The 23,579-nt window shown below is 57.9% G+C and overlaps 1 protein-coding gene across 1 annotated transcript in view; it reads left to right on the top strand.

Annotated features, from left to right (window-relative positions):
- The window catches only part of MYRF (myelin regulatory factor), a 54,805-nt gene extending 32,006 nt beyond the window's left edge, over positions 1-22,799 (top strand). Inside the window, exons 7-28 of the mRNA XM_068399526.1 lie at positions 42-214; positions 1,126-1,249; positions 8,631-8,826; positions 9,281-9,357; positions 9,629-9,739; positions 10,027-10,117; positions 10,801-11,001; positions 12,151-12,259; positions 12,828-12,937; positions 14,298-14,458; positions 15,478-15,550; positions 15,730-15,818; positions 16,477-16,545; positions 17,215-17,295; positions 17,975-18,060; positions 18,291-18,452; positions 19,205-19,486; positions 20,317-20,404; positions 20,690-20,764; positions 20,905-21,007; positions 21,735-21,809; positions 22,114-22,799. Coding sequence (XP_068255627.1) covers positions 42-214; positions 1,126-1,249; positions 8,631-8,826; positions 9,281-9,357; positions 9,629-9,739; positions 10,027-10,117; positions 10,801-11,001; positions 12,151-12,259; positions 12,828-12,937; positions 14,298-14,458; positions 15,478-15,550; positions 15,730-15,818; positions 16,477-16,545; positions 17,215-17,295; positions 17,975-18,060; positions 18,291-18,452; positions 19,205-19,486; positions 20,317-20,404; positions 20,690-20,764; positions 20,905-21,007; positions 21,735-21,809; positions 22,114-22,200 — 2,623 coding nt within the window. The 3' untranslated portion in view covers positions 22,201-22,799. The remainder of the gene's footprint in view (positions 1-41; positions 215-1,125; positions 1,250-8,630; positions 8,827-9,280; positions 9,358-9,628; positions 9,740-10,026; positions 10,118-10,800; positions 11,002-12,150; positions 12,260-12,827; positions 12,938-14,297; positions 14,459-15,477; positions 15,551-15,729; positions 15,819-16,476; positions 16,546-17,214; positions 17,296-17,974; positions 18,061-18,290; positions 18,453-19,204; positions 19,487-20,316; positions 20,405-20,689; positions 20,765-20,904; positions 21,008-21,734; positions 21,810-22,113) is intronic.
- The last annotated feature ends 780 nt before the right edge of the window (positions 22,800-23,579 follow it).

Raw genomic sequence — 23,579 nt, 5'->3', positions numbered from 1 at the left:
GCTGTCCTGCTCAGCCTCTGCTCTCCCGTGCGTCCCCGCAGCCTCCCGGTGCACCCCGCCAAGAAGAGGAAACACTCCGAGTCGCCCCCCAACACCCTCAATGCACAGATGCTCAATGGGCTGATAAAGCAGGAGCCGGGTATGGGCTCGGTGCCACTCAACCCTGACAGAGTCCCAACGCCTCCCTGGCACCAGCCAGGACCACTCTCACCAGGTACGTGGGGTTTGTCCCCCTCCTTCCCTTCATACCCCCAGCACGCCAACCCCTGATGCTCACCATGGCTGGTCCCCCAGGAGGAGAGCAGGGCGGTGAGCTCAGGCTGGCCCAGCTCTCGTGCCCGTGGCGGTGCCCTGGCAGGCAGGAGGCAAGTTTCATGCTGGCCGCATGGGCAATGCCAGTCACAGGATCACAGAATCAATGAGGTTGGAAGAGCCCTCTGGGCTCATCGAGTCCAACCATTGCCCTGACACCACCATGGCAACTAGACCAGGGCACTAAGTGCCATGTCCAGTCTTCTCTTAAACCCCTCCAGAGATGGTGACTCCACCACCTCCCTGGGCAGCCCCTTCCAATGGCTAATGACCCTTTCTGAGAAGAAATGCTTCCTAATGTCCAACCTGAACCTCCCCTGGCCAAGCTTGAGGCTGTGTCCTCTTGTCCTATCTATAGTTGCCTGGGAGAAGAGGCCAACTCCCACTCCACTACAACCTCCCTTCAGGTAGTTGTAGACTGCACTAAGGTCACCTCTGAGCCTCCTCTTCTCCAGGCTAAACACCCCCAGCTCCCTCAGCCATTCCTCGTAGGTCAGACCCTCCAGACCCTTCCCCAGCTTGGTCGCCCTCCTCTGCACTCGCTCCAACACCTCAACATCTCTCTTGAAGTGCGTGGGGTTGGTGTGGCCCAAGTGCAAGACCCGGCCCTTGTTCTTGTTGAACCTCACGCCGTTGGTCTCGGCCCATCGATCCAACCCATCCAGACCCCTCTGCAGACCCTTCCTACCCTCCAGCAGATCAACACTCCCACCCAGCTTGGGGTCAGCTGCACATTTACAGTCGCTTCCTTGTGCTCTTACCCAGCTGGATGCTCTGTCAGTGACTGAAATAGGTGTTTTCCCCTCCCCACAGGCCTGATTCAAGACAACGACAGCTTGAACGGCTCCTACTTGGATCCCAACTACCAGTCTATAAAGTGGCAGCCACACCAGCAGAACAAGTGGGCGACTCTCTATGATGCCAACTACAAAGAACTGTGAGTAATTCACCTCCTTCTGCAGAAAGTCAGGGTCACCTTTCACGTAGCGGTGGCAACGGACTGGTGTTGAGGGGATCATACAAGATGGGACAAGGATCTTCCTGGGCTCCCCTTTGTCCTCTCCTGTCACCTGCTGATCTTGCCTGCAGTGGAGATACTCTCCCCACACTACCTTTGCCGTTGGGAAAGTTACTTCTCTGCGCTTCTGCGTGGCTGATGGAGGATGAAGAAATGGGGCTGGCTCTGTAGGGGCCAGCAGAAGGCAGCTCAGCAGCTTTGGTGGCACTTCACAGCCACTTGGACCTCGTGGAGGGTTGTGGTGGCACATACAGCCTTGCCCTGAGCGTGGTTTGGACCAGCAGCGCCCTTTCCTCCTGCCCAGGCTTGGGTTTTAAAAGAAGTATTAGGATTTACTAGACAATGCATAGCATGGATGGCTGGAGGTAATCCAGAGCCACTTCAGCCCAGCTTGAGAGGAGCGTGGAAAGGAGCCTGAAGAGGAGGAGTGGGAGTGGCTGATGGGCAGGGGAGGAGAGGAGGGGAGAAAGAAAGGAGGAGGGAAGGGGTTGAGGAAAGCTAGGAAGGCAGGAGGGGCTGGGAGATGGCAGAGAGGCGAGGGGAGTGGGTGGAGAGGAAAGCTGAGGTGGCCGAGGCAGGTGGGGGGGCTGTGTGGGGCTGGGAGCTGGAAGGAGAGGGTGGAGGCAGCGCGTGGACAAGCTGCGTAGGGAAAGAGGAGTGCTCAGGAGGGAACCGCTCTGGATCCTCCCTGCATTCCTTGGAGGTGACAGGGAGCTGGCAAGCAGCAGGCTGGGCTCCAGGAACCACTCCCCGAGCAATCGAACCCCCCTCGTCCTCTTTCTGCACAGCCAGTGGCTGGTGGGGGTCCCCTTGGGGGACACGGAGGAGGGGCTGCTCTGTTGTCTGTTGTACCAAATAACCCAGCGCTGTTATCCCACCTTGCCTGGCTGGTGCTCAGGATGGGAGCCAAGGCCACCAGGCGAGGCCAGTCATGGAGGCAAGGGGGGGTCTGTGACGTGCAGGGAAGCTGCTGCTGCAAGCTGATCCTGCGCCCAGATCTCCTGCTCAGGCCAGCCCTAGTCCTTGTACCATCTTTAACTCGGACCTGGTGGCACCTGGGGCGTGCTGTGGGTTGTTCTCCCATGGAGAAGTGGCTGTGGGAGGTGGTTGGTTCTTTGGTGCCATCCTGTCATCTGCAAAGACTGTTGGTGGCTGTTTCCCCAGTCACAGGGGTAATCTGGGGAGGTGGTTACTGCTGGGTTACTCAACTGTTTCCATAAAGGAAGCATCTCCCACCTTCAGGTGGAAGATCAACTACTTCTGGGGACTGGGGCCCCCAGCATAAGGACATGGAGCTGTTGGAGCGAGTCCAGAGGAGGCCACGGAGATGCTCAGAGGGCTGGAGCCCCTCTGCTCTGGAGACAGGCTGAGAGAGCTGGGGCTGTTCAGCCTGGAGAAGAGAAGGCTCAGAGGTCTGGAGCCCCTCTGCTCTGGAGACAGGCTGAGAGAGCTGGGGCTGTTCAGCCTGGAGAAGAGAAGGCTCAGAGGTCTGGAGCCCCTCTGCTCTGGAGACAGGCTGAGAGAGCTGGGGCTGTTCAGCCTGGAGAAGAGAAGGCTCCGGGGAGACCTTCTAGCACCTTCCAGTGCCTGAAGGGGCTACAGGAAAGCTGGAGAGGGGCTTTTGACAAGGGCATGGAGTGACAGGACGAGGGGGAATGGTTTTAAACTGACAGAGGGGAGATTGAGATGAGATATTGGGAAGAAATTCTTTGCTGTGAGGGTGGTGAGACCCTGGCCCAGGTTGCCCAGAGCAGCTGTGGCTGCCCCCTCCCTGGCAGTGTTCAAGGCCAGGCTGGATGGGGCTTGGAGCAACCTGGTCTGGTGGAAGGTGTCCCTGCGTGTGGCAGGGGGTTGGAACTGGATGATCTTTAAGGTCCCTTCCAACCCAAACCATTCTCTGATCTCATCAAGCACACACCCCCAGTCCCCGATTCTTGCTTTCCCACGCAGGGCAGTGTTGGCAGTCAGCTCCCACCTCCTCCGAGCACCATCTGGACCCATCGTCTCTATCGCTTGGTCATCACCCAGGGCCTGGGCATCGCTGGGCAGTCGTGATGCCGCTGTTTTCCCACCTGACAAAGCCCCATTTGGCTTTTGCTGCTGTTCTTGCCTCTCCCAGACCCTGTTTTTGTGCCGGTGCTGACGCCCACCATCAATCTCCACGTGGCAGGAGCACAAACGCACCTTGTGTAGTCAGCAGGGCCCACCGAGCCCCGCGCGGCGCGGGAGCAGGCCTTTCACGTGGCCTCGCTTTTCTCTTTCCCATAATGAGTCCCCCTTTTCCCTTCCACCTCGGTGTTTACCTGCGCTGGGTAAACGGTTTCTCATCCGAAACACGTCACAACTCTTTCAGCTTGTCACGGAGCGGTGGCAGGTGGTGCAGTCCCCGTCCCAGAGATGTGCCGTGACGCCCTGGTATCCTACAGCAGGTATCCTACGCCCTGGTAGAGGCAAACCACACAATATTTTCTGCAGACATCAGTGGAGAGCTGCAAACCACAGCTTTTATCTTCAGCAAACCCAGCCCTGCTCTGCCATGGTCTTTGGATCTCTGCTTGGGCCTCACTTGCCTAATACCTGCTGTTAGGATTTAGGGCGAAAGCCAGAGCAAACCTAATTTATGGCATTTAGGTCAATCATCCCCTTGTGTAATGACTAAATTCCTTTGGACTGACTTCATGGAGATTTTAGGAACCCACGTGCAGTTTGTTGTGGCGCTGGATTTGACCAGAATTAAGGGTTAAGGTCAAGGGTTGAGGGGAGACCTTATCACCCTCTACAACTACCTGATAGGAGGTTGTGGTGAGGTGGGGGTCGGTCTCTTCTCCCAGGTAACCAGCGATAGGACAAGAGGACACAGCCTCAAGCTTGGCCAGGGGAGGTTCAGGTTGGACATTAGGAAGCATTTCTTCTCAGCAAGGGTCATTAGCCATTGGAAGGGGCTGCTCAGGGAGGTGGTGGAGTCACCATCTCTGGAGGGGTTGAAGAGAAGACTGGACATGGCACTTAGTGCCCTGGTCTAGTTGACATGGTGGTGTCAGGGCAATGGTTGGACTCGATGATCCCAGAGGGCTCTTCCAACCTGGTTGATTCTGTGAATGTGTGAACTAAAGGCCGTCTCGTTAGTGCTGGCTGATGGTAAGACTCAAGGAGACCTTCTCTTCCACCGGTTCCCACTCGAGCTGCTCTCGGTGAAGGCACTAGTAACCAACACTGAAAGTTGTTTGTTCCTCAGAAGTTTCTTGCTGTGCTTTGTGATGACCAATAGCCCTGTGAGAGCTTGTTCCAGCTTCTGTCGGCACCGTTCAAGCCCATCTAACAGCTCTCTCTTCTTCTGCAGTGAGGGTAGCTGTCACATCGGGTCATATTTGTGTCTTATGCCTCTGAATAAGTGGAAAATTTTGTCTCTGTTCACTCATTTTCCTGGCAGAAAGCTACAGAGTAGGGGCCCTTCAACCGTTCCTCTTCTTCTGCTCTTCTGGGCTATGCCTTGGAGCCAGGCTTGATGAGATGGGGACAGCACAGTGGAGATCTGAACTCATTCTGTAGTTCCTGAGGAGCTTTTCTGCCTCCTAAGAGACCTGTACTGTGAATTTGGTTGTGTGAAGGGCAACAGATGCCCCATCCCCAGGCAGGTGTGGAGCAGCCCTGCCAGAAGAACAAAGGGAAGCTGGGCTCGTGTGAAGGACATGGGTTTAGTTTTGACACAGACTTCCTAGAAGGAGGAAGGATTAAGGGAATGGAGGGAAGGATGGAAGGAAGGGAGAGTTGCTGCATGGATTCGAGTGGAGGTGCCTGGAAAGCTGTGTCTTGGCATCCTGGGCTTGTGTCTCAGGCTTTGCTTATCATCTGGGCTGAGGAATCTGTGGTGGTTGAGGGAGAGCGAAGTCTCTGGATTAGTTTTATGGATGATATGTTTCTTTTTTGGCCTTTTGCGCTGGTTTTGTGGTTTCAGACTCACTGAACCTTCAGAAGGGTTAGCTGGTTTCCAGCAGCGGTGCCGAAGAGGCCTGGAACCAGGGAGTTCACGGATTTACTCCTGGGAGCAGGAGTCATTCATCTCCCTGACAGCGCGCTCTGATAAATGCCAGCAGGCTCCCTCCTCCCTCTCCCAGGTTGTTTACGGTCTGAGGCGAGGCAGCTGGTGAGGGTTCTGCAGCACTCAACAGAAACGTTTGCGCTGCGGCCAGTGCCTCTGTGCTCACTGGGAGCTGGGCTGGGGCCGGTCCCTTCCCATCAAGCGAACTGGTGCTCTCCACACGCTCTCAGAATCACAGAATCAATGAGGTTGGAAGAGCCCTCTGGGCTCATCGAGTCCAACCATTGCCCTGACACCACCATGGCAACTAGACCAGGGCACTAAGTGGCCTGGCACTAAGCTTCAGAGGAGCTGGGGGTGTTTAGCCTGGAGAAGAGGAGGCTCAGAGGTGACCTTAGTGCAGTCTACAACTACCTGAAGGGAGGTTGTAGCGCAGTGGGAGTCGGCCTCTTCTCCCAGGCAACCAGCGCTAGGACAAGAGGACACAGCCTCAAGCTTGGCCAGGGGAGGTTCAGGTTGGCCATTAGGAAGCATTTCTTCTCAGCAAGGGTCATTAGCCATTGGAAGGGGCTGCCCAGGGAGGTGGTGGAGTCACCATCTCTGGAGGGGTTTAAGAAAAGCCTGGCCATGGCACTTAGTGCCCTGGTCTAGTTGCCATGGTGGTGTCAGGGCAATGGTTGGACTCGATGAGCCCAGAGGGCTCTTCCAACCTCATTGATTCTGTGATTCTGTGACTCAAAAGTCCCTGTGGGTTAAGACGAAGGGGAGGATGTTTTTTTATGTGTCACCGGAGTCCTTATGGTGCGGCAGGCGGTGATGTCCCCACACCACGTGGCAGTAGGGGAGGGGGTTTGCTGCTTCCAGGTGGGATTTGCTGTCTCCCCTCTCTCAGCACGTGCGTTCAGCAGCCATCAGTTTGAGTGACGTTAACCAGAGCGCGGTTTGGAAGCATCCAAAGTTCAGCCAGTCCCTCTCTGTTAAAAACCAGTGAGGCAAGAGGCGAGTGCTTGGAGGCCCTGGGCAGGCAGAGGGGGGTCCTGGTGAAAGCAGTCAGGAGGGGCTCCAGCACCCCTGGGGGGAGCACGGAGGGTGCTCGGGCCAGCCCAAGCCACGGCTCCCCATCGAGAAGAGCCAGATGGAGAAGTCAGGGCTGGGGCTGGGAGGAGGGTGAGAGCACAGGGGAATTCCTCTCGTGCTTCTGGGCTAAGGTAGTGCTCTGCTCCCACCGTCTGGTTTGTGTTTGGGGCACGGCACAGCAGCCCCGGGTCCCTCGGGTGCAAGACATGAGTCGTGGTTGCTCATGGCCATCCCAGCTGCCTGGAAACACCCGTGGGCTTCACCCACGTTAACCCCTCAGGTATGCATGGGGGGAGAATGGCTCGGTGCCCAGGAGGAAGGAGGGGACACCAAGGGAAGCACCTTTCACAGAATCCCAGAATCAAGGAGGTTGGAAGAGCCCTCTGGGACCATCGAGTCCAACCATTGCCCTGACACCACCATGGCAACTAGACCAGGGCACTAAGTGTCATGGCCAGGCTTTTCTTAAACCCCTCCAGAGATGGTGACTCCACCACCTCCTTTCCATATCTCCTGCTTCCCAGGGTCTGCTGAGCTCTGCTGTCTGTATTAAGCACTGGTGGTGGAAGCCAGAAGTGGTTTTGCTTTTGGGGGAAGAGCGCTCCGTCATTTTTAAGCCTGATGTCACAGGCTGAGCTCCCCGTCACCTCACCCATAGTTCTTTAATTAAAACCAACGGGATTTTGGTGTTCTGCTAGAACTGCTCGGTGGGGAGGTGGGATGAGAGGCATCTCCTTTCCCTCTGCGTGGGGCGGGCAGCGCCCCGGGGGCCCACCAGCCCCAGGCTGGGGTTTTGGATGGTGAGAGAACAGGGACTTGCTGCAAAGGCCACATATTTCCCTCATTCCCATGGTAACCAGCCCATTAAGGAGATGTAGATTAAACCTTCCCAGCTGGTGTGTGTTCATGGGGCAGCCGGGGCCCCCTCCTCTTCCTCCTCCTCCTCCTCCTCCTCCTTGGGACGTGCCCGCTGGGAGCTGGAAGCCTCTCGCAGCAGGTGGTTGTGATTTCGGCAGGAATCCGGTACCGACGTTGGGAATGCGACGGGTGAAGCGAGCGGAGGTGTGGGACCCACCCCTGGGTCAGCCTGAGCTGCTTGTCCCGGCATTAAGGGGTCTGCTCCAGGCTCTGGGCAGGCTGTGGAGCTTGGTGTCTCCAGAGCCAGAGCTAAGAAGCAGCACTCAGGAGATGCTAGTCTGTTGTGGCTCGTATTATACCACGTTTAGAGTATTAGTAGCCTACAGAAGGGTGGTTGCCCCAGCATCCTCCTCAAATCCTGGTCACAGGAACCACATTCCTCTCCAGATGAAGACCCACCTAAAGCAAAGCTTGCAGCTTCAAGGAGGTACGGACCTTCTCCGCACTCTGGTCCCTGCCCAGCAGGACCAAGGTGGCCAAGAAGGCCAATGGCATCCTGGCCTCTATTAGGAATAGTGTAGCCAGCTGGTCTGGGGAAGTGATCGTCCCTCTGTACTCGGCACTGGTGAGGGGCACCTTGAATCCTGTGTCCAGTTCTGGGCCCCTCACTTCAAGAGAGATGTTGAGGTGTTGGAGCGAGTGCAGAGGAGGGCGACCAAGCTGGTGAAGGGTCTGGAGGGTCTGACCTCCGAGGAACGGCTGAGGGAGCTGGGGGTGTTTAGCCTGGAGAAGAGGAGGCTCAGAGGTGACCTTAGTGCAGTCTACAACTACCTGAAGGGAGGTTGCAGTGAAGTGGGAGTCGGCCTCTTCTCCCAGACAACCAGCGCTAGGACAAGAGGACACAGCCTCAAGCTTGGCCAGGGGAGGGTCAGGTTGGACATGAGGAAGCATTTCTTCTCAGCAAGGGTCATTAGCCATTGGAAGGGGCTGCCCAGGGAGGTGGGGGAGTCACCATCTCTGGAGGGGTTTAAGAAAAGACTGAACATGGCACTTAGTGCCCTGGTCTAGTTGCCATGGTGGTGTCAGGGCAATGGTTGGACTCGATGATCCCAGAGGGCTCTTCCAACCTCATTGATTCTGTGGGGTTAGGGAAGGTGCTGGGGACACGTCAGGCAGCGCCTGCCCGTGCCCATGAGCCCTGCGAGCACCCGAGAGCAGCGGCGGTGCAAGGCAGGAGGGGCAGCACCAGAGGCTCTCTCCTTCCCCGCACGAGCCTCTCGTGGCACACACGGGGCTCTGGTCTAATGCCCGCTGCCTTTTCCACAGCCCCATGCTCACGTACCGCGTGGATGCTGACAAGGGCTTCAACTTCTCCGTGGGTGACGACGCCTTTGTGTGCCAGAAGAAGAATCACTTCCAAGTCACGGTCTACATCGGCATGCTTGGAGATCCCAAGTATGTGAAGACCCCCGAGGGCCTGAAACCCTTAGAGTGCTTCTACCTGAAGCTGCACGGAGTGAAGGCAAGCGGGAGCTGAGGGCCAGTAGTGGATCCAGGAGGGAGAAGGGGTGCTGGCAGGCAGCTGGGATCACACAACGCCACGTCTTCATGTGCTAAGTTGGAGGGGAGTGTGTAGGAGAACGCTGAAGGCCAGAACAGGGCAGATCTTGAAAGATGAGTCCTAAGATGGGCTCAGTCACTGCCTGGGCGTCTTCAGGGCTGCCTCTCACTCGCCTTTGACTCTGAAGGTATATAGGGACTTCAGGAAGGTCCTTTCACCCTCAACTTGCCCCCCTGCCAAGGGAGGCACCCATGCTTGGACAATGACCACGCTCAAGTTGAGTGTTGCTAGTCAGTGGTACTGAGTCCTGGGAGGGCTGGGCAGGCAGCTGGTCTGTGCTGGGCAGAAGGAGGTGGGGAGGGGAAGGTCTCAGCTTTCTGCTCTTTGTCACATGCCCAAATGTTTCTCTCTCCAGCTGGAGGCCTTGAACCAGTCGATCAATATAGAGCAGTCGCAGTCCGACCGCAGCAAACGGCCCTTCAACCCTGTCACGTGAGTGTCACCCGGGCCAGGCTCGTGTAGGGGAAGCGCAGAGGAAGGTGGGGAAAGGGGCCGAGTTGGAGGTCTCAGGGTGGTGCTGTGGGTGTCACACTCTCCAGTTTTCTCCTCTGTTTCCCACAGCCCAGTTCTCCTCTCTTTATGTTCCCCACTCTGCCTTGGTTCATAGACCTGCCTTGGTGGAGCAGGCCAGGAGATGGCTGTTCCCCAAAGAACCTCCTCTCCAGCCATCTCCTTGCTCACTCCTCTGTTTTCCTTTCCTCAGGGTCAACCTGCCTCCAGAGCAGGTCACCAAGGTCACCGTGGGGCGGCTGCACTTCAGCGAGACCACGGCCAACAACATGCGGAAGAAAGGCAAACCCAACCCAGACCAGCGGTGAGGAGCTCGGATGCCTTCTCCAAGCCATCCTGAACACTGGGGGCCTGGGGACGTGCCAGTCCCCGGGCTGGGGAGTGTGGCTGGAGGGAGGGGGACGTTGGAGACAGGTCCTGAAGTGGCCGTCCTTGTCTGTGTGGAAGAAGAAAGGTCTCCTCCACTCTGTGAGGGGTTGGGGACAGTGCCTGTGCCCCACAGCACAGGGAGGGGGGATGTGCCAAGCCCACCATGACAGCTCGGTGCCTCATCTCCAGGATGGCACCCTGACCTCCCTCCCCTCTTGGCAGGTATTTCATGCTCGTGGTGGCCTTGCAGGCACACGCGCAGAACCAGAACTACACGCTCGCAGCCCACATCTCCGAGCGCATCATCGTCAGAGTAAGTCCCTCTCTCCTCCCTCAGCCCCTGCGGGTGCCCCGCAGTCCTTTGCTGGATGTCCTGGGCAACCCTCCTACCTTCTTCTGGCTTTTCAGTGCTTTCCCCACCCAGCCCTTTCCCACCTTCTCCAAACTCTTTCTGTCTTCCTTGTAGCTCTCCCTGTCCATGCCTGGGCTCTGGCTCCAGCCTTTCCACCCCTGCTTAGTCAGAGCAGCCTCAGGGCACGCAGGAACCTGTTGTAGGATAAGGAAGGTGTCCCATTCTCCTGAAGTTGGACTGGTGTCCAGGGTAGAGCTGTTGGAAGTGAGGGAACAGGGGGGTTGGACAAGGCCTCCAGGTGTGGGAGGACTGGGTCCCTTCCCAGGGCAGCAGCTTTTGCATGTGCCAAGGCAGCGGTGCTCAAATGCAGAGGAGCAGGAAGAGATGGGCACCATCCCACCATCCCCAGGCTCTCCTGGGGCTCTGCTGGAGCAGAGCAGCACCTTGGGGCTCTCTGATGTCCATCTGTTGCCCACAGCCTCTCCTGCTGTATGGTCCTTCTTCAACGCGCGTGGAGGGATGGGGCTGTGGGGCTGACACCCCCGCTCTGTCTGCATCTCAGGGTGCCTCTGCCCAGCAGCACCGCAGCGTTTCTCTCCCTGGTTTTGCTGCTGTTCAGTCCCCACTTCCCTGTCCCTCCACAGGCCTCCAACCCTGGCCAGTTCGAGAGCGACAGCGACGTGCTCTGGCAGCGGGCGCAGCTCCCTGATACAGTTTTTCACCACGGCCGGGTTGGCATCAACACGGACCGCCCCGATGAAGCCCTCGTGGTCCATGGCAACGTGAAGGTCATGGGTTCACTGATGCACCCCTCAGATGCCCGAGTGAAGGAGGACATCCAGGAGGTGAGAGCCAGGCAATGACCCTTTTTCTTCTCAGCAAGGGTCATTAGCCATTGGAAGGGGCTGCCCAGGGAGGTGGTGGAGTCACCATCTCTGGAGGGGTTTAAGAAAAGCCTGGCCATGGCACTTAGTGCCCTGGTCTAGTTGCCATGGTGGTGTCAGGGCAATGGTTGGACTCGATGAACCCAGAGGGCTCTTCCAACCTCATTGGTTCTGGGATTCTGTGAAAGCAGGGTCGGCTTGGGGTGATCAGGGGTCTGAAGAGGCACCACAGAAAGTGTGAGTGTCCTTGTGAGCCTGCTTCAGCTCCTGATTTTGACATAGTCCTCATGGGCAACCTGAGCTCCTATTGACCAGATGGGAAGTGCCTTAGAAGTCTGTCTGTCCCTGTCTGTCCCAAACACAGCCTGTCCACCATGTCTTAGGGAATATTGACTCTCACTGTTAGCCAGAACTAGCAAACGCAGAAGTTACAAAGCTGGAAACAGGTGAGTGTATCAGAGAGCACAGTGGGGCCCGCCAGAGCCTGGGGGAGAGGCTCGGCTCTGCTCTGGTCATGGAATCACAGACTGGTTTGGGTTGGAAGGGACCTTGAAGCCCATCCAGTTCCAACCCCCTGCCACGGGCAGGGACATCTTCCACCAGACCAGGTTGCTCCAAGCCCCATCCAACCTGGCCTTGAACACTGCCAGGGAGGGGGCAGCCACAGCTTCTCTGGGCAACCTGGGCCAGGCTCTCACCACCCTCACAGCAAAGAATTTCTTCCCAGTATCTGATCTCAATCTCCCCTCTTTCAGTGTAAAACCGTTCCTCCTCGTCCTGTCACTCCATGCCCTTGTAAAAAGCCCCTCTCCAGCTTTCCTGTAGCCCCTTCAGGTGCTGGAAGGTGCTAGAAGGTCTCCCTGGAGCCTTCTCCAGGCTGAACAGCCCCAACTCTCTCAGCCTGTCTCCAGAGCGGAGGGGCTCCAGCCCTCTGAGCATCTCCGTGGCCTCCTCTGGACTCACTCCACCAGCTCCATGTCCTTCTGTTGGGGCCCCAGAGCTGAATGCAGTTCTCCGGGGGGGGGTCTCATGAAGTCCTCCCAGCTGGATGTGCCTGTCCAGAAGAGCTGGGTACGATCATAAGAGGTGCATGTGTCTGTTTTGTCCCAGGTGGACACCACAGAGCAGCTGAAGAGGATCTCCCGGATGCGGCTAGTACACTACAACTACAAGCCTGAGTTTGCGGCCACGGCGGGCATTGACAACGCCTCTGAGACAGGTACGGGCCCGGTGTCCCACCATGGTGACCTGCTTGCGTCTGCAGCGCTGGACCTCGCGTTCATGGTGCTGAGCAGCTGGCTGTACCCAGCTCTGCTCTGGGGCAACCCTCCAGGCATGGGGTAGGAGAGAGGGGGCTTCTCACCACCTCAAGTTTGGGCATCTAATGAAATTCCCTCTTTAGGGAGCGGGAGAGAAGGTGGCACTTCCCACAGGTGGCTTATAGGGCTTCTGGGACAAGGTTTCTCCCAGTACCCACCTCTCTCCTGGGGTACAGCCATGCCCTACAGCGGGGTGAAGCAAGGACACCCCTGTCCATGTCATCTGGGAACCAACCTTGTCTGAACAGCCTCTGCTCTTCTCTCGCTGAGCCTTTATGGGCTGCCCAGACCACGGGGCCTCCAACGAGCTCTGCCTGGCCCTGCACAGGCTGGGGTGAGGGGAGGACAGCCCTGGTGTCATCCCTAGTGACCAGGGTTCCTGCCAACGACTGCATGGGCCAGAGAAAGATCGATGGCAGGAGGAGCCCTGCCCAGACCACCTTGACCCACTCTGTCTTTTCCACGCAGGCGTCATTGCTCAGGAGGTAAAGGAGATCCTCCCTGAAGCTGTGAAGGACACCGGGGACCTGGTCTTTTCCAATGGGAAGACCCTTGAGAACTTCCTGGTGGTGAACAAGGTTGGTGGCAGGCTGGAGGGGCAGGGAGGCTGGGGAGGAGGCTGTTGAACTTGGCTCAAGGGAGTTGGAGATGGAAGAGGGAAACTGTGATGCCTTCTAGGCCAACGTGACCCGTATGAGTTTCAGACCTGGCTGGTCTTTCAGATGTCAGGAGCAGCCCTGGGTGGACGGCAGGCATCAGCAGGGAGGAACTAGCCTGATGTTGGTGAAAGTTGGCAGCATCTCCCTCAGGAAGGGCTCCTTGTTGGCAGCCTCCTGTAGGGAGGCTCTTAGTCATCATCTCTCCTTTCTAGATAAGATAAGGTGGTTATGTCAAGATAACCCAGAGCACCTGACTGCCTGACCTCTCCGTAACCTGTGGCAGCCTGTTTGCTGCTCTGGGCATCGAGGGGACAGCCTCCCACAGCACTCATGGAGGGGACAGCCTCCCAAAGCTGCCAGCTCTCTCCTGCATCCCTCTGCCCAGAGCAGGAGTGGCCAGGACTGCCCTCAGGGCCCCGGTTCTCCTTTGGAGCCTCCATCCCTGCAGTTCCCTCACCAGCTGGCAGCAGCTGTGAGCGTGACCTTTTCTGTCCCATCTGCGTGTGGCCAGTCCATCGCTGTCCTTTGGAGGCTTCTACCTGCTTATTGTTATCCAAGTGGTGGCCAAGATCCTCTGAGCATCGTGCTGGACCAGCACGCCAGTGAGATGTTTGCAGCTTGGACTGCAGAGCAAGAGACAGGGCTGGGGAGGGGCAGGGAAAGGGTAGGTGGGGAGTGTTGTTCACGGTTTGACCAAGGGCTCCTGATGAAGATGGGGACTTTGTGTCCATCCTTTGTGATGGAGATGGACTCTTTGGGTTAGCACCAGCAGGAGACCTCAGGGATCCTGTACCAACATTCATCATTTTGGTTGGGTTTGAAGAGGGAACGGTTTTAAACTGAAAGAGGGGAGATTGAGATGGGATATTAGGAAGAAATTCTTTGCTGTGAGGGTGGTGAGACCCTGGCCCAGGTTGCCCAGAGAAGCTGTGGCTGCCCCCTCCCTGGCAGTGTTCAAGGCCAGGTTGGATGGGGCTTGGAGCAACCTGGTCTGGTGGAAGGTGTCCCTGCCCGTGGCAGGGGGTTGGAACTGGATGGGCTTTAAGGTCCCTCTCAACCCAAACCAGTCTGGGATTCTACGATATCCCTTGTTCTTGCATCCAGGGGCTGTAGAGATCTAGATGTGTCGTGTTGGATGATTCTCTACCCCCAGAGCTGGGTGTTGTGTAGCCTTTCCCTGGGGCAGGGCACAGAAGAGCAGTCAGGGTGGCCAGATCCATGGGACCCAGAGTGCCTCCGTGTGCCAGGCTGCTCAGCGTGCCGACCTGTTCCCTGGCAGGAGCGCATCTTCATGGAGAACGTGGGAGCCGTGAAGGAGCTGTGCAAGCTGACGGACAACCTGGAGACCCGCATCGATGAGCTGGAGCGGTGGAGTCACAAGCTGGCCAAGCTCAAGCGGCTGGACAGCATGAAGTCAACCGTGAGCTCTGGGGCGTTCAGGTATGGGCACACTGAGGGCACGGGAGCCAGGAGGGATATCTCCTTTTGAGCCTGGACAGCCCGGTTTGGGAAAGGGGAGATGGGGAGGAGTGGTGGGATGTTTGGCCTGGGGTGGATTCAAGGAGCTGAGATTGGTGAGACAGGTCTGGAATACACACACAGAATCAATGAGGTTGGAAGAGCCCTCTGGGATCATTGAGTCCAACCATGGCCCTGACACCACCATGGCAACTAGACCAGTGCACTAAGTGACACGTCCAGTCTTGTCTTAAACCCCTCCAGAGATGGTGACTCCACCACCTCCCTGGGCAGCCCCTTCCAATGGCTAATGACCCTTGCTGAGAAGAAATGCTTCCTAATGTCCAACCTGACCCTCCCCTGGCCAAGCTTGAGGCTGTGTCCTCTTGTCCTAGCGCTGGTTGCCTGGGAGAAGAGGCCGACTCCCACTGCGCTACAACCTCCCTTCAGGTAGTTGTAGACTGCACTAAGGTCACCTCTGAGCCTCCTCTTCTCCAGGCTAAACACCCCCAGCTCCCTCAGCCGTTCCTCATAGGTCAGACCCTTCACCAGCTTGGTCGCCCTCCTCTGCACTCGCTCCAACACCTCAACATCTTTCTTGAGGTGTGGGGCCCACAACTGGACACAGTATCCAAGGTGTGGCCTCACATACCAACAGCCTGCTCTTAGACCAGCCCAAAAAACCCAGTATGAAATTGTCCCCACCTTTCCCTAGAGCAAGGGCAAGGTGGCAAAGGGTTTTCTCAGGGCAAAGGGTTTCTCATGCTTCCAAAATCATCGTACTGACCCTGGTCAGCTCCTGCAGGTTTGGGGGCAGAATTCAGGCTCTCTGGGCAGCAGACCAGCACTGCACCTACCCCCGAGCAGATGAAGGGACGAGGCTTTGTGACTATCATGCCACGGAGAGGTTTCTCCCCTACCAGAGAATCACATTTTCACCTGGCAGTGGCTTTGGGTGCTGACCCTGCACAGCTCAGCTCCGTTCCTCTTTCTCCTTGCAGCCAAACGGGAAGCCAGTTCAGCCGTGCGGGGAGCGTGCCCCACAAAAAGAGACCCCACAAAGTAGCCAGCAAGGTAAGGGAGCTCCCATTTCCGTGATCTCACCTTCATTTTGTCCATGTCTAATGAAGATGTTGTTGGCTTCTGCGCTGAGCGGGTTCAGGGCTTGCAGGGGAGCAGGAAGAGGGCTTGGGGTGGGCTGGGTGGGAGCAGTAAGGAGTCCTGAGCTCAGCCTGGGGGTTTTTCCCTTGCAGTCACCGTCGGTTGTCCCGGAACAGGCCTGCATGAGCCAGCGCTTCCTGCAAGGCACCATCATTGCCCTGGTCATCATCATGGCGTTCAGGTGAGGCCGCTCCTCCTCTGTCTCTCTCCAGCTCATCAGTTTGGCCCGTGCCATCCGTGGGGTGCACAGCGAGGGGCTGGGGACCGACAGCTTCCTTCATGGGCTGAAATCCCTCGGCAGCAGATGAGTCCCATGCCATGTCACAGAATCAATGAGGTTGGAAGAGCCCTCTGGGCTCATCGAGTCCAACCGTTGCCCTGACACCACCATGGCAACTAGACCAGGGCACTAAGTGCCATGTCCAGGCTTTTCTTACACCCCTCCAGAGATGGTGACTCCACCACCTCCCTGGGCAGCCCCTTCCAATGGCTAATGACCCTTGCTGAGAAGAAATGCTTCCTGATGTCCAACCTGACCCTCCCCTGGCCAAGCTTGAGGCTGTGTCCTCTTGTCCTATCGCTGGTTGCCTGGGAGAAGAGGCCGACTCCCACTCTGCTACACCCTCCCTTCAGGTAGTTGTAGACTGCACTAAGGTCACCTCTGAGCCTCCTCTTCTCCAGGCTAAACCCCCCCCAGCTCCCTCAGCCGTTCCTCGTAGGTCAGACCCTCCAGACCCTTCCCCAGCTTGGTCGCCCTCCTCCGGACTCGCTCCAACACCTCAACATCTGTCCCTCACCCCGTGCCCATCCTCAGCCCGTGCCCCTCTCTCTCTTTGCAGTGTGGTGTCCATGTCCACCCTCTACGTGCTGAGCTTGCGCAGTGAAGAGGACCTCGTGGATATCGATGGGTGGGTACTCTGAGCTCTGCGGGAGGGACGTGGTGAGCGGGGGAGCCTGCAGCACAAACAGCAGCTGCTGTGGGGTTAGTGAGTGCAGTTCCAGTGGGTCAAGCCCTAAAGATGACCAAACGCATCCGCACGTACAAGCCTGATGACGGTTAAATTATCTGGAGCAAGAAGTGAAGGACAGAGAAGAAAAAGGAAATACTCTCTTTGGGTGCTCACATATGAGCTTGTGGCCAGTCTGAGTGTTCTTTGGATGCCTCTTGAGCTGGACCAAACCAGCATCATCCCCCTGACTGCGGTGGGGCTGGACCAGCCTGTGCTAGGCAAGAGTTTTCCTCTGCACACAGAGTCCCTGGTGCGGAGAGAGCGTGGAGGGAAGGGCCCCAGCACGGGCAGCCTGGGCTGGGCGTTGGGTTTGGGCACGCTTCGCTCCTTTGGGAGCTCCTGTCACCCAATAATGAGTCTCCTCTTCTCTCTCTCTTCTCCCTGTCCTATTTCTCTCCCTTCCTGGTTACATCTCTCATCCAACCCATTCTCTTTCCACCTCATCTTTAATTTTCCCATTCTTGTCTGTTCATTTCCATTCTCTTCCACATCCTCTTTCATTCCCCACCATCCTCCTCATCTTCACCCACCTGCCTTTTCTTCCCATCTCCCTTCACTGTCCTGTAGCTCTTTTGCTGTGCCCACTGCCTGTCTCCTGGCCCTCTTTCGGCACAGGGGTCCTGGGGTCCCGGTCGCTCTGTGTCCACGGTATGTTACTGTTTCATTATGCTGTTAATTGCTCTGCATCCCTTCTCTCAACTCCTCTTCTCTCTTCCATCTGCACCACAGAAGACCAAGAATCTTAAGCTAAATTGAAAGCAGAGAAAGGGATATGAGTGTACTTCAGCAAGTGGGACTCAGAACCCCAGAATCAATGAGGTTGGAAGAGCCCTCTGGGCTCATCGAGTCCAACCATTGCCCTGACACCACCATGGCAACTAGACCAGGGCACTAAGTGCCATGGCCAGGCTTTTCTTAAACCCCTCCAGAGATGGGGACTCCACCACCTCCCTGGGCAGCCCCTTCCAATGGCTAATGACCCTTGCTGAGAAGAAATGCTTCCTAATGTCCAACCTGACCCTCCCCTGGCCAAGCTTGAGGCTGTGTCCTCTTGTCCTAGCGCTGGTTGCCTGGGAGAAGAGGCCGACTCCCCATTTCCTAGCTCTCCTTGCTGCCTTCACAGCCAGCGTGCCTCTCTCCTGCCTCTCCTTTCCCACATCACCCCAATCTTTGCTCCTCCTCACCCTTGCGCTCTCCACGTCAACTCTTGCTCCATGTACCTGGTCCCATCGCCCCACTCGCTGCTACGGCCGCTTCTCTCTTCACATCCAAGTGACACCGTTGTCCCCCAGGGTAAAGGTTTTCACTGCATTTTCCTGCCTTTCAGGTCAAGCCAGAACTTTGATAAAACGCAGATGGTGCGATCCACGGCCGCGTCGGGTGGAGCCGGTGGCGGGACCCCCACGCACCAGGGTAGGTCACAGAGGGCCTGGTGGACACACACGGTGATGGGTGGTGGTGCAGGGTGATGAACGTGCTCCTCCTTGCCAGGGGCTTGCTGGCACTGGGCTGTCTTCATGCTGGGAGGTCCTGAGGCTCTGGTTTTGTGGAAGAGATGCCAGCGAGGGGGGGACTTGGTGCTGCTCCTGTTAGATGCCTCTCCCCTTGCCTTACTCCACGTGTCCCTGCTGTTTGCCCCCCAGTTGCAGAGGACACACATGACTTAGTCTTCAGCTTACCTGGTCACAGCATCCTAGCCTGCTTCAGCCCCCCGTGTTTCTCCATGTGCTGCTCTGCTGCTCCCACCAACGTCTCCTCCGTTGCCCTCTCTGAGACCAGCCCCACTCGTGCCACTAACCGGACAGGTAGGTCCCAGCCTGGGCACCCAGGAGGTGCTGGAACAACGCCGAGGTGTGTCTGTCCCACCATTGCATCGCCTCGTATCCCCAGCCCCCTCTCCCCTCCTATCCTGCCTCTGCACGTTGTGACAAGGACGTGCAGCCTGCCCTTCAACGTGTGCCTGCTGTCCTCCCCTCCCGCTGCCTGGGCTGAGACCTGCCCCAGCAGGAACAGCCTGTGTGGCACGGGTCAGGCATCCGTGGTCCTGCTGCCAGGGGTAAGTGGGGGCTGGAAGGGCAGCCTGCTTTGTCCCCACAGCCCCTCCTTTGTCATAGAATCATAGAATCACAGACTGGTTTGGGTTGGGAGGGACCTTAAAGACCATCCAGTTCCAACCCCCCTGCCACAGGCAGGGACACCTTCCACCAGACCAGGTTGCTCCAAGCCCCATCCAGCCTGGCCTTACCCCCTCCCTTGAGGGGTTCATCCACAGCTTCTCTGGGCAACCTGGGCCAGGCTCTCACCACCCTCACAGGAAAGAATTTCTTCCTCATCTCTAACCCCCACAGCCCGCTCTAGCTTCCCTTTGCTGCGAGGATCCCAGCAGCCCCTCCGTGCCCAGAGGCTGGGAAGCCTCAGCTGCTCACAGGGGTAATACAGGAGGTGTCGAGGGGACAGGACAAACCCAGAGGTGGTGGCTGTTCTCTGCACTGGCCTCGGAGGTCGGGAGTGCCGCCAGCCTCTCTCAGCACAACCTTTCTCTCCCTTTTCTCCCCAGACCAAAGTCAGACCTCACTCCTGCCAGTGACAAATATCAAAGCCAAATCCAGGGGCATCGCCGGGAAAGCCGCCTCCTACACCAAGTGGCCAAAGACGCCTGACAGGTCTCAGAGCTTCGGCAGCCCCAATGCCAGCCCCTCCTCCCCCTTCACCCACAGCCAGGGCAAATCCAAGTACATCTCCAACCTCTCGCTCTCCCGCAGCAACTCCCCGCGGCGGCAGCGCAGCGTCAGGCAGCCGGTGAGCGAGTGGCCGCGCACGGAGGAGCCCGGCACGGATGGTAGGTGGGACCCTATCTTCTTCCCTCCCTGTGCTCCTGGGTTATCCTCAGCCACCTGGGTCTCATCCGTCCTGCACAGTTCACCGTGTTCCACCCTGAGGCTTGTTTGCCCCCAGCTCTCCCAGTGCAGCCAGGTTCAACCTCCAGCCCTGCCCTTCCTTCCCCTACACTTTCATAGGATCACAGACTGGTTTGGGTTGGGAGGGACCTTAAAGACCATCCAGCTCCAACCCCCTGCCACGGGCAGGGACACCTTCCACCAGACCAGGTTGCTCCAAGCCCCATCCAACCTGGCCTTGGACACTGCCAGGGAGGGGGCAGCCACAGCTTCTCTGGGCAACCTGGGCCAGGGTCTCACCACCCTCACAGCAAAGAATTTCTTCCCAATATCTCATCTCAATCTCCCCTCTTTCAGTTTAAAACCGTTCCCCCTTGTCCTGTCACTCCATGCCCTTGTAGAAAGCCCCTCTCCAGCTTTCCTGTAGCCCCTTCAGGCACTGGAAGGTGCTAGAAGGTCTCCCCGGAGCCTTTTCTCCAGGCTGAACAGCCCCAGCTCTCTCAGCCTGTCTCCATAGCAGAGGGGCTCCAGCCCTCTGAGCATCTCCGTGGCCTCCTCTGGACTTGCTCCAACAGCTCCATGTCCTTATGTTGAGGGCCCCAGAGCTGGACACAGCACTCCTTGTCTTGCAGCAATCCAACCCCCTCTCTGCCAACAGGGCGATGAGGAAAGGTGGTCTCAGTGCCAAGTGTCCCTTCCAGCCCTCCTCGCTCCGGGTACCCCAGCTGCCCTCCCTTTGCTCTTCCTCAACAGCCTCTTCTCCCACCCGCAGGGCCAAGCCCAGTGCTGCGCTCCGTCCGCATCGTGGAGATCAACATGGCCATCCAGGCCCGGTCCTGTGCAGCCGCCGGTGTGTGCAGGTGAGCATCAGCGCTGGGGGGGCTCTGGAGGCTTGGGCTGGAGCTCCTGGAGCTTGGGCCGTGTTCTGCCATCGCCCCGTGCTGCTCCTTGGGCAGAGGAGCTCCCAGTGCTTCCCTCAGAGCTCAGGGAGATCGCGTTTGGCGATGAGCTCGTCCTTGGGGGCTAGCCTGGGAAGCCCTCCCCTCTGAAGTCCCAGCCCAACCAAGCCGTTGGGTCCTGGCCTGGCCATCTCACAGCCGCCTGAAGTGCTGCGGTGAGGTCTAACGCTCTCTCCGTGTCCCTAGGGCTGGAAACGTCACCTACCGCATCCCCGTCAGCCAGCTCACGGCCGTGAACACCAACCTGACCCTGGAGATGAAGTGAGTGGATGGGGCTCATCTCTTGGGTGTTTTGGTACCCCTGAAGCTGGCTGGATACCATGCCCATGGCCATGGTGTCTCCTGCCTGAGCTGGGGTAGAGGCTCCTCCTTTCCAGGCTAACAGTGTCTTGTCTCCCCAGCTCCTCCTCCACTGTGTCCATCTCCCTTTGTGCCCTCACCTCCAGTGAGCCCTGCCAGGAAACTGCGAGCACCAACAGCTCCACCGAGGCCGCGGACGCGCAGGTAGGGAGGGTACGGCTCACAAAATCACCACGGATCCCTCCAGGAGGGACTCCAGCAGCCTGGCTGGGGCAGCACGGGGGTTGCTGGAGGAAATTCGTGCTCAAAGACAGCCGTACCCTGCACCGGCTCACGCCCATGACCCTCAGACATCCCTGCACCACCCAACAGGGAGGTGTCTGTAAACCTGATACGTGTGGGCACTTGAAGGAAAACATCCCACCCTGTCCCTCTGCGTGAGCCCCAGGAGTCAGAGGAGGCTCAGAGGTGACCTTAGTGCAGCCTACAACTACCTGAGGGGAGGTTGTAGTGCAGTGGGAGCCTCTTCTCCCAGGCAACCAGCGCTAGGACAAGAGGACACAGCCTCAAGCTTGGCCAGGGGAGGGTCAGGTTGGACATGAGGAAGCATTTCTTCTCAGCAAGGGTCATTAGCCAGTGGAAGGGGCTGCCCAGGGAGGTGGTGGAGTCACCATCTCTGGAGGGGTTTAAGAAAAGCCTGGACATGGCACTTAGTGCCCTGGTCTAGTTGCCATGGTGGTGTCAGGGCAACGGTTGGACTCGATGAGCCCAGACGTGCCGCCTTGCCCCTCGCAGCCCAGCTCCGTTGCTGACCTCGGCGAGGCGGCTCCTCCACTCGACAGCGCAGGGTTGTGTGGCTCCTTCCCCATGTGCCCTGGGAGAACATCCCCTGATGCTCAGCCCTGACCTCATCCCATTTTTTCCTCCCCAGGAAACAACGCACCGTTGGCCTCTCGTGATGTTGGCTTTCCGGGAGTTCACCTACCACTTCCGAGTCGCGCAGCCTGTGAGTACCAGAAGCTTCTTTGTCCTTCCTCTTGGCTGGGGCTGAGCAGAAGGAGAACGATGGGATGGTGGCAGGTTTAGCAGCCACGTTGTCCTGAGAGCCTTCCACAGCCCTCACGAGCGTGGCTGTTGCCTTCCACGGCCCTCGCCAGCGTGGCTGTCGCCTTCCACAGCCCTCTCCATCGTGGTACCTTCTCCACTTCCATGGGTAGTGGGCACGGGGACGTTATTCAGGCACAATCACCCCCTCGGAGCGTGTCTCCTACCCCTGTCTCTAAGCTCCTTTTTATCTCTCTCTCCCCCAGGGCCGAGCCAACTGCAGCACCTCTCCCGAGCACATGGGACACCTTTTCACTGACTATTATTTTCAGTTTTACTGGCTCTGTGAGTGAGTCCTGGCCACACCAGTGCCTTTTGGTTGGAGAGAGGAGGGGGACTGGTGACACTGGGGAAGACCCCCCGCACACCCTCCTCCACTAGCCCGCAGCCCCACCTCACCCCCGTCTCCCGCGCGGGACGTGGAGCTGGTTTGGTTGCGGCTGGTGACGCAGGCACTGAAGCACACGCAGGACGTAGGACCTTAAGCCACAGAAACAACCAGCCCCGTGGTATCTCCTGGGCTCACCTCGCGCCGACTCCCACCATCCCACGCTGCCCCAGATGCCTCCTTCCCTTATGGGGACGCTCGTGTCCTCCATCACTTCTCCCTCCCCTCCCAACACTGGATTTGAAAGCCTTACACTAGACTGAACGTGGAAGGGGTCTGCTGCATCCCAGAGTGTGGATGGGAGCTCCATCCTGTCCTGCCCCAGTGGTCCCAGATGTGCCACACGAGTCCTTCACAACACTGGAATTGCTCAACACTGGAGCCCTTCCCAAGAGCACAAACGCTGGAGTTTGGCCTGGAAGGGAAGGCTGTGCCTGGACGTACTGGAAGTCATACACTGGAGTTGCTGTTCCTTCTGGTTGGGCCCAGGGCCATCCCCCGCAGCCCCACACCCCCGGAGACCCCAGGACCCACCAACGGACTGTCCTCTGTGGACACCAAGGTGCAGCTTGGATGTTAGCGCTGTCTGTCCCCCTCCTCGCCATGCTCTAACTTTCACCGTACCCAGGTCTGGATGGACGAACTCAAGAACCCCACTGGAGATGCTGCTGAGGCTGTGCCCAGGCCAAACCCCGCGTGGGGACACTCACCACCAACCCATGGGAGAAACATCACCACGAGTCACCTGCGTTGTCGTGGGACCCGTTTTTGTTCTTCACGTGGCCTCGTGCAGCATGTGTGGAGCCTCTCGAGCCAACCTCTGCCCAGATGTGCAGAAGACAGACCACTGGCAAAGCCCTGCAGAGCAAGGCTGAGTCGCTGGGGACGTGCCACGTGGCTTCCCTGCACCTCGTGGCTACCAGGTCTCTGCCAGGCACCGAAGAGGCTGATCCTCTCCCACAAAGGGGGGATGGCAGCAGCTGCGGGCCCTCGCCGTCGCTGTCCTCAGCAGTTGTGTTGAGTGTTTGGGGTATTTTACTGTTACAAGTTCTTAACTTGCTAAACTACTGGATTTTTTTAAGCTGTATAAAAATTGGGTCTCTCTAATTCTGTCCCTCTCGAGCTCCGTGTGTCTCGCATAGGGAACCAAAGGGGGCCACCACGTGAAAGCTCGACTGCTGCAGCCACAGGTCAGACTGCACGTAGGCAACTGGGACCAAACTGGTTTTGGGAGACTGCAGCAGGCTCCGGCTGCTGCGTTTTGGTGCCTTCAGAGAAACAAGC

This window comes from Nyctibius grandis, chromosome 4, assembly GCF_013368605.1.
Source record: "Nyctibius grandis isolate bNycGra1 chromosome 4, bNycGra1.pri, whole genome shotgun sequence".
NCBI lineage: Eukaryota > Metazoa > Chordata > Aves > Nyctibiiformes > Nyctibiidae > Nyctibius > Nyctibius grandis.
The sequence above is the reverse complement of the archived record's forward strand: the minus strand, read 5'-3'. Positions and strand labels throughout refer to the sequence as shown.